The sequence below is a fragment of the Electrona antarctica genome (genome assembly GCF_951216825.1).
Source record: "Electrona antarctica genome assembly, chromosome: 15".
NCBI lineage: Eukaryota > Metazoa > Chordata > Actinopteri > Myctophiformes > Myctophidae > Electrona > Electrona antarctica.
Window position 1 is genome coordinate 43326823 of NC_136796.1, and position 16175 is coordinate 43342997.

Below are 16175 nucleotides of genomic sequence, written 5' to 3' on the forward strand. Positions count from 1 at the left end.
TCAAGCTTTAAGCTGCGCGCAGCCGAGAACGCGCGCAGCTCTTTCGACCGTGTGGCAACAGCTTATAGGTACTGCCACACGGTCAAAAGAGCTGCGCACTTCTTAAGCTGCGCAGCTTAAGAATGTTTTGCGCTATGGTGTGGAGACGGTGACACTGTGTGCGTTGAGGTTTTATAAATATTTAAGCAGTGGTGGAAAGTAACTAAGTACTTTCACTTAAGTACTGTACTTAAGTACAATTTTGAGGTATTTGTACCTTGAGTATTTCCAATACTTTTACTTCTACTCCACTACATCTCAGAGCCAAAATATTTATTTTTACTCCACTACAATTATTTGAAAACTTGAGATTTTAATTTTCATTAGAAAACATACAGTACAGTAACCACTTCAACCCTATGCATTTAGCCGATCGCGACGCATTGTGAGCTTGTAGATCTGTTATTTTCAATAGATTTTGTACACACTTTGAACTTGTGAAATGGGACATTCTGCAATACGAGTACTTTTACTTTGAGTACTTTAAGTACATTTTGAAGCCAATGCTTTTGTACTCAAATACATTTTCAATTCTGTACTTTTACTTGTAACAAAGTAGCTCTAAATTGCAGTATTGCTACTTTTACTTAAGTAAAACAATTGAGTACTTTTCCACCACTGGTTCAGCCCGACAGTGACGTCATTCATCATCTACCAACCTTGATTGAAGTAATGTAATATATAAAATTATATCAATTGAACATTCAGCACAATTAGCAGTGGTGTAAACTGTAAACTAACTGCATTTTTCTTTTCAGTACCTTTGCAGCTACGATTCTACACAAATATATGTACTTTTACTCCACTACAATTGTTTGAAATTAGTTACTTTTTATTATTAAAAAATCACACCTGTGTGAAGTGAGGGGCGCTCGTATCATGACGTAAACATGTCGATTTGCTCAAACACACGTAAATTCTCCATTCATTGTCAATGGCATTTAATGTTTGTGTTAGGATAAAAATCTACACTATAGCTGAATATAGCCCCTCAAAAAGAAACATTGACCATTTGAGCCCTATATACACATTTCGGCCATTTGAAAATAGCCGATGTATTTCCAAAAGATTTGTACATACATTTTGTACATAACTTGTGAAATGGGACGTTCTGCATGATGAGTACTTTCTACTTTGTGTACAAAGTACATTTTGCTACCAATACATTTGTTCTTTTATTCAATTTATACTTATAAAATAATTTCTACATTGTAGTAATGATCTTTTACTTAAGTAAAACACCACTTTCTTTCACCACAACAGGTAGCCTTGAAGAGGCATTGTAGCAGAGCAAAAATATTTAAAGAATACATAAATGTAAACAATGACCCGTTGCTCAATAATAAACCTTTTTTTTATTATTTATACCACATAATAGCTCCCAACAGAACTAGTCTCTACCATGTTCAAACTTTTTTCCGTTCCTTGAGCCATAGAAAATGCAACAGGTACAGTTAAAAAAAACAAAACAAAACAAGAAATCATCAAGAAGTTATAAACACGGCATCCACAAGGGACCCACTAACGGCATGAAACAATCTTATAATAATCAACAACAGAACTCTGTAAATATGTTATTATAACCTTTAGGGACAAACCGGCACAGGGTAAGGTCTGACTTCAGTGTAATTACATGGAATCAAGATCGCATGCAAACACCATGGCCTGTGACTTCAGCCCAAAAAAATAAATCATACTTCCGTCCGTCGCGCGACGTAACATAAATGAGGCCGTTAGAAGCAAGTGTTCACCGTCTAGGAAGTTAGGAACAAATTCAACAATCACATTTTAGTAGGATTATTGAAGAGGAAGAAAGCCGTTACTGAGAGAGAACACAGTGAAGAGGTGAGAAAAACAACAAAAAAAAAGGTATAACAGACAAGAAACATAGCCACGATATGTGTAACTTTCACACATATCGTGGGAAGTCAACGTAAAGAGTGAACATCTCTACAAATAATAAGAGACAAATTATTTTGGCGAAACAAAAACCAAAGCAGAAATGGCACACATGTCACTTACCGTACTTAACCCATTTAGGACGGGAACGCATCCGTGTCGCTTTAGCGTTTAACCCATTCAGGCCTGACGTCGAAATTAAAAAAAAAAGTTTTCTAAATCATGACAATTTTCGGAAAGATTTGAGGCACATTTTAACGATTTTTCAAAAATAGCAGACCTACAAGTTCATAGCGCGCCACTCGGTGACGCGCTATGAGCTTGTAGATCTGCTATTTTTCAATAGCTAAATTATAACAATGTTTAAAACACCAAAAGGGGTTCCCGCCCAAAATGGGTTAATGGTTAATGTGGTTAAACGCTAACGTGACATGGATGCGTTCCAGGTCTCAATGGATTAAACCACTTTAACCATTATTTTGAACTTAAGCTATTGAAAAATAGCAGATCTACCAGCTCAAAGCACAGCACCGAGTTCCCCGCTAAGAGTCTTAGATCCCCGTTGTTTCAGGGGGTCCCTGAAACAATATGTTCAGATGGGGGTCGGCAGCCAATTACCAAAATGTTGGGGTCCTTGACATGAAATAGTTTGAGAACCACTGACATAGAAACACAGGTTTTTCAGAAAACTGTCATAATTTAGAAGACATTTTGTAGACTCTGGCCTCAGTCCTAAATGGGTTAAACCCTATATACTTAGTTGACTGGGGTCCCTCAGGGCTCCTGTTCTCAAACGACACTAAATATCTTCACCATAAAAGGCCATGTACAAGCTTACAGCGCATCACACTGACTGAGACACACTGTGAACTTGTAGATCTGCCGTTTGCAGCAAAGGTTTGCCCCAGAATAGGGTTCATTAAAGGACCACTTCACCACTTTTCAACCTATCTTCATATAATAGGTCCTCACTAATAATCATGAAAAAAAAATGGTGCAATTTCTTTCTACTCGGTCTGTGTCTCATAGGAGGGCTGTGGGCAGTTTAGAAACCGTCCTCCAGTGACATCATCGATGGGGAATACAAGCTAATAGAAACTATTATAATGAAAATCTAAACATTTTTGTAAAAGAATCTTGTTTAAAAAACAATCTGCCTAATGATGATGTCACTGGTGGACGGGTTTCTAAACTGCCCACAGCCCTCCTATGAGACACAGACTGAGTAGAAAAAAATCATGCCATTTTATCATGATTATTAGTGAGGACCTATTATATGAAGATAGGTTGAAAAGTGGTGAAGTGGTCCTTTAACGTCCATCCATCCATCCATGACAGAAACAATATGTGTGGGGAAACAATATGTGTGGGGAATGTTGTATCATCTTAACTGTATGTTGAAGCAAACTGTGCAAATGTCACATTACTTACCAGCTGGGATGAGCCACTTTTAATGGTTTAAACAACCGTTTCCCAAACATTGGGTCAGGACCCATTTGTGGGTCACAGGCCCATTTTTTTTAAATGGATCACAAGTAAATATACTTTTTTTTCCCTCCAATTATTTCAAGAGATTAAAAAAAGAAAATCTAAATTTGTTCTGAAAATAAGAAAATCACAAGAATTGAATGAATTCAATAAATATAAAATAAAATAAAATCAATCAAATCCCATGAATTTATCTATATGAGCATGAGCTTGTAGATCGTCCATTTGCACTAGTTTGGATGCCACATCTTCTGTGTCTCACGCTCAAGCTAAAACGTTTGGGAACCACTGGTTTAAACCTTGAAAATGAGCACCACTTGGGTAACAATAGCGATTGTTGAGCTACAGTCATTTGTGTTCTGGGCTAAAGACTTACACCATCGTATTTTTAGACCTACTCAACAATCTGCATTGCTCATCATGACATGTAGAATTAACCCATTGATACCTGAGGCTGAATCTGGGAACGCCTTCTAGGGCCTGACCTAAGGTTTCTGAAAACCTTAACATTTTGATTCATTATTTTTTTAAATAGTTATGTTTTTTCAAAAATAGCAGACCTACAAGCTCATAGCGCGCCACCGAGTGGCGCGCTATGAGCTTGTAGATCTGCTATTTTTCAATAGCTAAATTATAACAATAGCTGATGAGACACAGAGAGAGCGCCGGCATCAAGGGTAGAACAACGTATAGGTTGCACCAGGCATCAATGGGTTAAAGTGTTTCAAAATCAGCCGTATGGTTATGAGAACATTTTCGATTATTTAGATATAAAAGACCACTGAAATTAAATGACTCCAGCAGGACAACGGTGGCTACACCAGGAAACTGCTTTCCATTTACAGTTGTAGTACTGGAAACTACATTGTTATGTACAACATAGTTGAGAATGCGAAAAACACTGAATTAAGCTTCTCCCCTTTCTTCCGCTTTGTCAGAGGCATCTACATTTGCATCGATTACGGTGTCCACCGTTCCCCCCGGGTCTTCCGTCGGCTCAGAATCGGCTGTACTCTCAGGATCTGTGGACCACTCCATCGGTTCCGGTTCACTGGCCTTGTTGTCCGTCTGCTCCGCGACCGGCTCGGCGACCTGCACCTCGGGGATCAACAGGTTATGCTTGACTTTGCTCAGCTCCACCATCTTGAAGCCCAAGAAAATCACCGCCTTGTTCCTCTTGAGGAACTTCATGCAGCATCTGCGTTTGTTAGTGAAGTGGACGGCCACTTCGGATTTGGTCATGTCCAGTCTCTTGGACAGCTCTTCCGTCTCGACCCTGGACACGTAGGGGCTGACGTGGAAGTATCTGCCCATGAACTCTTTGAGCGTGTCGGCGTTCCACGCGTCGCTAGAGGTGGGCTCCAGCGCCAGCTTGACCAGCGAGTCGGCCGGCGTCTCGGGCGCGATCGGGGACACCACCTGCTGCTTCTCCTGCTCCCGCTTCTCCTGCTCTCGCCTCTTGCGCATCATGGTCGACCGCTCCTCTCTCTCCCGCCGGTTGGCCTCGATCACCTCTTTCAACATCGCCTCCAGTCTCCTTTTGCTCTCGAGCTCGGCCTCCGTTTCTACGGGTACGACGGGAGGCTTCGGAAGCGGCACGGAGGGAGCCTGGAGTATGAGGGCCGGAGGTGGCGCTGGTATCAGGGGAGACATCTGTGGCATTTGGAGGAAATACAGGCTATGCTGTGGTTGTGGCGGTGGTTGTGGCTGTGGCGGACTGATATGTTCGACTGGCTTTGGTTTTGTCGTCCCTACCGGTCTTCCCCGTCCCTTGGGCGCGCCCTCAACAAGTTCCTGGGACTTGGCAGGTTCTGCTTGTTTCTTCGGTGAACACCGGCAGCGCTGCATGTGCAGCATCACTGCCTGCTGCGTGACCTTTCCCGTGTACACCCCGTTGCAGTATATGCATTTCAACGCCTCCGTCTTTAGGATGGCGTGAATGGTGGGCGCCACCAAATGCTTCTGTTTCAAATGCTGCAGGTGCTCCAGTGCGTTCACGAACTTCTCATCGCAGAAGGGGCAATATAAGCTGCTGCTTTTCAACGCCGAGTGGCAGACCTCCGGGTGGGTGCTGGGCAGCATCTTCAAGAAGATCAGATCGAAGGAGGTGGTGATCAAGGCTAAGTGGAACTCGGTGTCTCCTATGACCTGCATCGGCGCACTGGTGTTGATGTCAAAGTACGGGAACACGATTTTCCCAGTGCTATTCGTGTACACCCTGAACTCCTGCCTGAGGAAGTCACAGTTGGCCTTGTTTGTGGGATTGTGCTCCTTCACGTGCTCGACGAGTTGCTTGATTGAGAAGAACAAAGCCGAGCAGTAAACGCAATTCAAGCCATGCAGGAGGTGCTCAAACACTCCCTTTTCCGACAGGAGGATTTTGCACACCAAGCACTTGACCGTTTTGTCAGGCATTTTCTTCAAGAACAGCGCCCGGGCAGCGAGGCTCTCACACTTCGACGTGACGGGTTTAGTCTTGTGAGCCACTTCTGTGTGTATGTCGTATACGTTGGAAGGGAACAGCTCATTGCAAAGTGGGCAGGTGATCCATTTCTTCGCAACTTGTGGCACAGGAGAATTGCTCCCTGACCTGATCGGAGCCAGAGGCGTCCCTTTGCTCTGAGAGCTGGCGGCCGACACCGGAGCGAAAGTGTATACGGGCAGACCGTTCATCTTGTTGCCAGTGGGGATGAGGTGATTTAGCAGCGACTGTGAAGTCATCATGGTACCTTGGGGAGTTTGGAGGTTCGCGGAGGCTTTCTGGGGCCGAGGTGGAGAGGAAGCGGCCCGCCTCGCGATGTTGACCTGCAGTCCAGACGGGAGAACCACCGGCTGGCTCGGAGGTGTGTGCATGAGTGGTCGAGGGAGCGGAGCCGCGGCCTGTTTTAGAGAGGCGCCGGGATACTGGTTCAAGGGCCGTCCGTGGGCCAGTGCGCCTTGAAGGGCTATAGCGGCGCCGGGCTGCAGCAGACCTCTAGCCTCGGCGCTAGCTAGCTGCACTAACGCCGACGCCTGAGGCGGCAGGAGTGTCTGGTTAGGCCCTGGCGTGCAAATCAGGTTGGTCGAAGCTCCTTGCAGCTGCTGCAGCGTCATGAGTGTCCCGGGTTGTTGCTGGTTGTGTTGCAAAACCAAGGAGCCGTTACTGAGGACATGCTGTGGCTTAGGAGCGATGAACGAGAACGTCGAATATCCACCGAAACCGGGTACACTCTGAACTCCATTGGGTGTCGCCGAGACATAGAACTTTTTCTCCGTGATCATGGCCTGTACCTGATTGCTGATCAATGTGTGAACCGGTTCCACCAGCATATGATGAATCACGTGATCTAGGGACCCAGTTTGTAGCTTGCACAGCCTACAGCAGTAGATCCTTAATTTTGTTTGGTTATCAATTTTATAGCCAATAAACTGTTGCGCCAAATTTGGGAGGTGTTTCAGAATGATGTGCTTCTTTAACGGGAAGATGGAGGACGTCGGGAAGCCGCACTTTCGACACTGGTACCTCTCGTTTGGACGATGGCTAGCAATGGGCAGCTTCTGCACTGTGGGAGCGGGAGGGGCCAGCAGAGGGACATTGTGGAATAGCAGCGTGTGCCTCTTGATCTTTTTGGCGGAGCCCACAAACGGGCACTGGCTGCAGACTCCCTGGTTGCATTCGTTCTTCTCATACTGATGTATGCGGCTGATGTGACTCTGGAAGCAGTAGGGATTCTTGGTGGAATACGGGCACAGGCTGCAGCACAATGGCTTGGTCCGGTACGGCCACTAGAAAAACACACACACACACACACAAACACGACGTCACATATGAAGGCAGTTCTCTCAAATTTCTCCAATGTTATACAATCTTAGATAGATTTGGACCTTTCAAGCGTGATTTATATTTCATACGACGATTCTGCTGGTAAAGATAGCTGTTCTACAAGCTCATATGTGATGTGCTGTGTGCCTGTAGATCGGCTATTTTAAAAAGGATTTTCACCTATAATTGCATATAGGGATGTCAGGTTCTGGTGGTTACAAATAAAATAAACCCATTAGTGAAAGAATAAACAGCTATTCAACAGCACAGAGAATATTGAAAGCAGTGAAGGAACCTCATGTTCACAGCGATCAACATCCCTTCTGTAACTAAGAAACCTTAACAAATGTTGTAAAGATCAGTGAAAATATCTTCAGATGTGAAGCTGTGAACACAGGCTAGAGACATACGGTATACGGTAAGCCTATGCGGTAAGCCTATGCAATGGTACGTATGCAATAGAAGACAGAAAGAAACATACAAAAATATATAATCTATATATGATTAAAAAAAACATAAGAAATGCATCGTAGTATTCTTTCAGTAAATGGACACATGGAATTCTGTGTTCAGGAAGTTGCAAATTACTATTAATCAAGTACAATTAAGGTCAAGCAATTCAGTACAGTAACACTTTCAAACTGGCATCCCTATTTTGGGCATGTCTACATTAGGTTAATAATTATTTTCTCCTAAATTGTTAAAATACAAATAGTAGATGGGTGAATTTCACTGTACGACACCAACGTATGATGCTCGCACGCACGCACGCGCGCACGCACGCACGCACGCACACCTTACCTTTTTCTTCATTTTAATAGTGAAACCATCCGTAAAGTCATTCCACTCCGTCTCCTCAAAGGCTCCATCTTCATCTGAATCTACCTCCGGGTCTTTACGGAGCTCCTGTTAAGAAGTGACACACAACACACAATTATTATTATTAACAACAATAAAAATCCTTTCACACATGACATCGAACACAACCCCCAAAAATTGCAAACAGACTCTCTGTCAGCGGAACAGCCAATCCTAAAATGAGAAATTCTCCGCCAATCAGAATTATTTTTTGCCAAATAGAACTACAGCCAACCTACAGGTTTCTGAAAGTAGGTCAGCTAATAGTTTTGTCTTAATTTTAGGAACTCGAAAAATGAACGACACGATACAATAATAGCTAGCATCGCGTTCTCCTGCTCAAACTCTGGTAGTTAAATTGGGGGGGGGACAACTGCCACAGTGGCTCAGGAGGTAGAGCTGCCATCTTGGATATGTAAAGGTTCCTTTCCGGGTTCGATCCCTCAGCTTGAACAAAATAATCCTCTAGTCTAAAGAATAGGAAGTCTGTCAGTCATACATTTTATGAACCCATTTTGGGGCAGGAACCCCTTTTGGTGTTTTAAGCGTTACGTTATACTTTAGCTATTGAAAAATAGCAGATCTACAAGCTCATAGCACGCCACCGAGTGGCGCGCTACGAGCTTGTAGGTCTGCTATTTTTGAAAAATCGAAGAACCACTGACATAGAAACATAGCTTTTTCAGAAAACTGTCAGGATGTAGAAGACATTTTTATGAGAGCCGTAAGTACAGTAGGTGTACCTTACCATCTTGCCATGGACGGCTCTGCAATAAAGACGCTACATGGGTATATAGAGGGTATATAGAGGAATGGGTGGCGCAAACGCGCAGATAGGAGCGAACAGGTACGTCTGGTTTGGTTGAGATAAGGAAAGCCTAGTTCTCATGCTTTGAGACCTCTGTAATAAACTAAACATTGGCCATCCCCAATGGTGGTTTTCACGCAACTAGATGTAAAACGCACTGCAGCTGTAGTGAATCCTACTATAAATGCACCACGTCTCTGCGTGCGTGTGTGTGTGTGTGTGTGTGTGTGTGTGTGTACGGTTGTAATGCGCGTAACTCGAGAACCGTTTGCCCCACCGACTTCATATTCGACACACGTGTTCCACACCCCCGCAGGGAGTGCAGTGCCCGAACTCGAATCGGTCGGACCCACGGTTCTCCAGAACCACCACAAAAGGCTCTGCTCTCAGGCTCTGCCAGTGGGCCTAATCAGCCAATTTCCAGCCTCTGCCTCAGCCAATTGATTGCCATGGCAACCCCACACCTGACAATTGATTAGCCTGATACAGGCATTAGGCAGATACAGAGATCTCCATTTGGGACACAGACAGACAGTTAAAACGGGTGCTATGACAAGTTGACAACGGGTATTATTAGGTTCCCAAGTTGCATCGTTCTCAAGTAGGCCAGTAGCCGACGGGCACGAACAGGTCTAGAATATTTAAATACATTGTAAAGCGCTTTGTACAAAATGCAGTCCATTTATATAAATGCATAGTCTATTTTTCTTCTTTTTATTGAAAGACTAGGGCCTTTACCCGTTCTTTTTGATTGGGAGGGAAGTGTTAATGGATGATGTTGGGAAGTTGGGTTGAATTTGGGCACAAAATTAATGTTATTATATGAGATAGAGATAGATAGATAGATAGATAGATAGATAGATAGATAGATAGATAGATAGATAGATAGATAGATAGATAGATAGATAGATAGATAGATAGATTTTCTCGGTGGCACGGGATGGCAAGTCATTGCGCTGTCACAGTAATGTAACTTTGGGAGTGTACCCAAATGGACCCGCTCATTCCATTTTGTGGTCTCGAAACATCACATGTGTTGACGATAACGCACGTAACGTTGTGGCTGCTAATTTCCCCCGTCCCGGGCAGAATGGGACTCGGAAAAACCCTGTTGTATTTGTCTGGCACAGCGAAGGAGGTGGTGTAAGAGAGGAGTGTGTCACCCGCGTAGTTAAGGCGACCGTGTTGGGCATATGTATCTCACAGCGTGGTGATGAGGCTGGTTGATGCTGAGAGATTTTACGTCTCGCTATAGCGCGCGTAGGCAATGCTATCGCAAACATTTCGCCCTGTGTAGCCTATTCCTGTGTCTGTGCACTGCATGCAGAGAGAGAGAAAGAGAGAGAGAGAGAGAGGCGTCCTATGTCGGTCTCGGGTGTCGCGCTTGTATCACTGTAAGTAAGTAGCCTTGGGAATGGGAACGAGTGGTTCCCGAGCCATGTGGCCTATAGGGCCTCTTTCTGTAGCGTGAGGCGGTTTGATGTACATCCCCCAGCCATGATGTAAAAGTACACCACCCTGGACATGACGCTAGTATGTCGCAGGGACCCCGAATGCAACCCTTGATGCAGAGTGCTAATTTGGTACCATTTTTTTTTTTAGATTTGTTTTATGCCTTTATTGATAGTGAACAGTAGACAGACAGGAAAGGGGGATTAGAGATGGGGAGTGACACGCGGCAAAGGCCGTCGGCCTCGGGAGCCGAGCCAGTGCGGCTGGCTTGGCAGCCCAGGTGCGCAGACGGTTGAGCTAAACCGTCCGGGCCAATGGGTACCATTTTTATAGTCTTTGCTATTTGGTATGACCCAGCCAGGAGAATGAATCCTGACCTCCCAATCTCAGACACTGACTCCACTCCAACCACAAGGCCACTGAGCTGGCAGGATCGCATATGTTCAGTTGTTGATCTTCAGTTTGTTGTTTTTAGCAACCGGCCAAGGACAAGCGGTTGAGTCTACTTCTAAGCTATCTACCGAGAAGTACAGAGACAATGATTAAGAGAACGGGAAAAACATCACTGGGGAATGGGAAAAGTTCTGCAACTATCTATGATTTTCTTAGCCATTATTCAAATCACTGAATCGATTAACCACCCATGGTGTGTAGAGCTTGCAGATTAGCTATTTTCACTATTATACTTTTTTTTTTAAAGTTAAAGTTTTCACAAACGTATAATGACATGCCCTATCAATCAATTTTAAATCGATTAAATTGATTAGTTTGATTAAGTATTGCACCTCTAAATGGGGAACAATCTCAACTGACTGATCAGGAGGGAGAGAAAGCACGAAATGGCTGGTCTGGAGGCGGAGACAATTCTGATTGGCTGGTCCGGAGGTGGAGAGGGCCTAGACAGAGAGAGAGCTCCCCGCCTGGACTGTCTTGGCAATTTCACTGTGACCTAAACCTCCATTCTTTTGAAACACCTAGTGTCAAAGAACTGAAATTGCACCATAAGCTCCCAACACCCAGAAAAGGAAGTCAAGATTTCCTTATTTTGTCCAACAGCACTTGAAAGCATGCCATGGTCACAAGATTAGAGGTAAATTTGACCGGCACTATGGAATCAGGATATTCACGCTATATAGCCCAATATTAACCCATTTCGACCTGAGGCCGATTCTAAAATAAATGTCTTCTAAAAACGTATGTTTCTGTGGTGCTCAACCTTTTCGCACGCTCGCACACACACACGCACGCACGCACGCACGCACGCACGCACACAAGTTAAGACATTTCAGCTTATCCAAAGTAGCCCTCCAAATGACCAGACGGTGTATTATTCAGCTTACCGTCAGTAGATTCTGGCATTCCTCCAGGCCAAATTCACTCAGAACGGTTTTGACTTTCCTCCGCGTTTTCCGGATCTTCTCGACGCTTGGAACTGGAATCTGATACATCGTGTCTCGGAGACCTAACAACATTTGAAAACAAATACACATACTTGTTTAATATAGAACATTTATTAACTCTTAGTTAGTCTCTATGTGGAATACTCTGAATGATTATCATCAGTCACAGACAAATGATAATTCAGTTGTTAGTGTATACAGTAGGTATTATAGGGAATACACTGCTCTTGTTTTACCTCTGAGGAACACAGCATAAAGCCTGCATCATAGTACATATACACTGTATAGAGTATAGACTAGACTAGAGGGTATGTGTGTGACTCATCATCATACCTGGAAGTTATGCGGGAAGGCCTACTGAGTGGCAAAAAACTACTTTCTGGACTAGACAGCCCATGCATCCACACAGAAAAGTCTCATCTGATTGCAGAGATTAAAATAGGGTGCATTTTGCATCCCAAACCGCAGTTTATAGTTAAGGGACGCAATAAAACAACGACCTCTGCATCCACGGGATGCACTACTGTACTGTTTTTTTATTCTAGTTTATTTTGCTAGCTTTAGTTATAATAATAATGTCTTCTTCTGTTTTCTACATGAATATAACCACATTATAACCATATAAAATGAAATGGGAGTTAAATGCTGCAATTTGTAAAACAAAATGGCAAAATATGACTCCTGTCGTGATTTAAGTGGGACTCATAAAATGTCCCTGGGACTCGTCTAAAAGACCATCCCTGCATCCTGGGACTCATTACATTGAAAACCTGTTTACATCAATGTGATTGTATTAAACAACGTTAAACGACATTAAACTCACTTTGCCACTTGATTTTGCTCATACCCTACTTCATCACATGGTGCATTGCACAATGAACAAAGCCCATCTACACTACAGTGCCTTGTAGATCTGCTATTTTCAATGTACAACACAGATGTACAAGGAGTTATACATTTGCCATATCAGTTCTGCTGCTGGATAAATTACACCTCTGGGCGCTCTTATCATCGTACAGCATAATCGCCGACTTCTTAGTTAAAGTTGAGAGTTGAAAGCCTCCTATACACAGTTATACACACAACATATCAATGTTTGTGTTACGCAATGTTTGTGTTGGACAAAATTGTCCATTCAATGTTTGTGTTTACACTATGACGTAAAATTGTCCATTCATTGTCAACAGGAATTCCCCTCAAAAATCACACCCGTGTGAAGTGAGGGGCGCTCATATCATCGTACATCATCATACATCATCTCATTCCGGCCAATCACAATTTGCGTCCTCACCTTCGTAATCAATGTTTGTGTTTATTGTCCATTCAATGTTTGTGTTTACACAGACACTCAAAATTGTCCATTCATTGTCAATGGCATTTAATGTTTGTGTTAGGACAACATTTGGGTTACATACACCAAAAGCCTGACAAAACCAAGGAAGGCACCTTGTGCACATCAGCAACCAATTGCATCTGAAATATGATATATTAATACAACTATACATGTGTAATAAATTATGGAAAAACAGGCCCTTTTTAACCATTAAGCCCTATATACACTTGTGTTTTTGCTATCTTGTGGATAGCAAAAATAGCTTATCTACAAGCTCAAAATGTGACCTGCCAGGCTGCCAGTGCCTTGTAGATCGACTATTTTAGCTATTTTTGTATTAGGGTAATCTCCCGTGCATGGCTGCATGCTCAACGTGTGTGTATAAATATGCTCATTAATTATGCTGGTTAGAAAGAGAAGTTGCGTTTTAAAAGTTGCAAATCAGAAAACATATTTCCATGGTGGTTGGTTATGGTGTGTACGGTAGGACACCTACTGGTCTGACAATGACAAGTAGTAGACTGGTAGTACTGCCTGAAGCTCAGAACATACGATATACCTCTTGTTAGAGCAGCAGGAATGTGGCCACTCAGGGCTACCTGAGACCAGGGTTCGAATCCCAGCAGGGCAGGCATAAAAAGGTATGGTTATGGATCATTAATGCAGCTTTCATGGGAACAGCCAGCAAGTGGGCAGCTGCCTGGAGGATGCTGTTGTGTGAGTGTTTACTGTAGTGTAGGTGTGTACACGTGTGCGTGTATATGTACCAGTTATGTGCGTGCGTGTGGCACAGACACTCACACCCCTCTCTCTCACACACACACACACACACACACTATCTCACACACACACACACACACACACACACACACACTATCACTCTCACACACACACACACACACACACACACACACACACACACACTCTATGTCTATCTCTCACACACAGACACAGTGAAAGACAGACAGACAGACAGACAGATTACCTGAACGCTAGTTGAGTGTGTGTTGTGTTGTTGTGTGTCTGTTCAGTGTGTACTTCCAGCCAGCCAGGCAGCAGAGCACCGTGGTAAAGCGACGCCCACGGTGGGGAGGGAGAGAGAGAGAGACCCGTCCAACCAACGGACGGTTCTGGGTCCGCGTGCCGCGCGCTGTAATCCGTGCAGGGGCTTTGTTTTAGTTTCCAAAACCAAAACGGGTGAATTAAACGCAGATATTTTATTTTATTTGTCCCCCTAAACGCTGCTTTTGTCTTTTCCCCTGCTGCCGAGAAGGGAAAAAAATGGCGCTCGAATTCAGGAACTGACGTCTGAGGAGGCTTATTTGCATACAGCGCAGGGGAGCCAATCAGATTCGTCTCAGCCTGAAACAGGCTAAAACTAAATTGTGTCTTGTTTATTAACACAAGTTTTAACATGTTGCTCCAAAATACCACTGGGTTGTAAAAAGATTTCACAGTCATGTGATAAAAGGTGCATTCATTTGGATGTTTAGCTACCCTGCTCTGCTGCACCTGACAGCTCGGTTGGTCTGAGGATGGGGGCGTGGCTCTAATGGCCCAAAGACGGTCACGTGTTGAGGCTGACCAATCAGACGTCGAGAAAGTGAGCTAAAATGGGCGGTCTTGCTGATTTTTTGAGGTGGTGACATCATATCAGGCTATTTGACGTTTGAATGGGGGAGGGGCGGTGAAAGCATGCGCCCTCTAGTGGTTTGCGTAGAACTGCATTACTCCACTGACCAATTTTCGAAAAATAAATCGAAATTGCAAATCAACAACAATAACAGCATGGATTCACAGACTTTTTCGGATACATACAACAATGAATTACGAACTATTTTATAAAACAAAAATATTCGTAATGTGCCATTTTTGTAAAAGTTAAGTTTCGTTTTACAAATGACAGATCCGGATGATTAAACGGGCAGATTAAACGATGCAGTCTACCATTCACTGTCAATGGAAGCCAGCAACATGACGTTGCAAAGACGGAATGAACGCGTTTTTGCATCGTTTCATCTGCCCGTCTGAACGCACCATAAAACCATGCTTCGATGATGTCGCCTACAGGCTTCTCTGCCTTTTAGCTAACTTTGGTCGGGTTCAATGCTTTTTTTGGTCACAATCGTGTAATCTTTTTAAGATTCGTTTTTGGCTTTTTGCCTTTATTGATAGTTACAAATGAAGACGGAGAGAGAGAGAAGGGGAGAGACATGCAGCAAAGATTGTCATGAACGGGACTCGAACACGCGACGCGCTGTCAGGCCAGAGCCTATATGTGGCAGGCACCAGGACCGCTAGGCCAGCGGGCACCCCGACAAAATAGTTTTTGAACGGTGCAGTCGCTCCTATGCACAGTGTTGAGTTTATGTCTGTCTGTCTGTCTGTCTGTCTGTCTGTCTGTCTGTTTGTCCGTTTGAGCACGGAATGGGCACGGACATCATGTCTTTGACATCATCCAATGTCATCATTGTGAATTTGTGATGAAAGGTGCAACGCTCACTTCACACGTGTGTGATTAAAAAAAAGCACTTATAGTTAGTGAGAGGAGGTATTTGTGAGAAGTTTAGGGCATTTTCACACCATAGCCCCTGAAGTGGACAGACCATGACTCAATTCTTGTGCATAATGTGAACACGCAAAAAGAACTCAGCCCCATGATCGTGAACCGTATGAATACACTTGGTTCACTTCTAGTCCGCATTGCAGTTGAGTTCGCTCAATCTGAGAATCCATTTGGTAGTCCACTTCCTCCCGGGTGCTTCTCTGTTTATTCCTACTAACAACAACACTACATGCCACGTGGTGCTGACAGATGAGAGATTACGTACAGTTCTGCTTAACTTGTGCATTGTGAACACGAAGTGCTCCAGGGTCGGTTCACCTTTTGCCACTGGATTTTAGGCTTGCCGTGGCATAGAAAGACCACCTGCTGTGCCTGCCAACTCTAAAAATGACTTTTAGTCTGAACTGTGAACAAAAAGGAGCCAAGGACCGAGGCCCCATCAAAGCTGAAGTTGACCAGAAAGAGAACCGAGTACTCTTTCAAATGAAATGACAATCTGAACGCAAAAACAACTCATTTCCTTTTCTGTT

The 16175-nt window shown here is 43.9% G+C and overlaps 1 protein-coding gene across 2 annotated transcripts; it reads right to left on the minus strand.

The window, feature by feature from the left end:
- Positions 1 to 1375: 1375 nt before the first annotated feature.
- adnp2b (ADNP homeobox 2b) lies at positions 1376 to 14384 on the minus strand. 2 transcript variants are annotated; one of them, XM_079521840.1, is made up of 6 exons: positions 14065 to 14384; positions 11687 to 11808; positions 8030 to 8134; positions 4065 to 7191; positions 2411 to 3993; positions 1376 to 2124 (listed from the first exon to the last, which is right to left on the minus strand). In XM_079521840.1, the coding sequence occupies exons 2-4, from the start codon at positions 11792 to 11794 to the stop codon at positions 4333 to 4335; spliced, it is 3072 nt and encodes a 1023-aa protein (XP_079377966.1). In that variant the 5' UTR covers positions 11795 to 11808; positions 14065 to 14384; the 3' UTR covers positions 1376 to 2124; positions 2411 to 3993; positions 4065 to 4332. The 2 variants fall into 2 exon arrangements, with proteins under 2 accessions (XP_079377966.1, XP_079377965.1); XM_079521839.1 differs by having other exon boundaries at positions 1376 to 3993.
- Positions 14385 to 16175: the final 1791 nt, after the last annotated feature.

What these genes read in the sequence shown, in the direction of transcription:
- adnp2b (XM_079521840.1), bottom strand. Translation starts at nt 11,794, where the DNA reads ATGTATCAGATTCCAGTTCCAAGCGTCGAGAAGATCCGGAAAACGCGG. An exon ending in AATGCCAGAATCTACTGACG is followed by an intron (nt 8,135 to 11,686) that starts GTAAGCTGAATA and finishes ACTTCTTAACAG; the next exon opens with GAGCTCCGTAAAGACCCGGA. An exon ending in CTATTAAAATGAAGAAAAAG is followed by an intron (nt 7,192 to 8,029) that starts GTAAGGTGTGCG and finishes GTGTTTTTCTAG; the next exon opens with TGGCCGTACCGGACCAAGCC.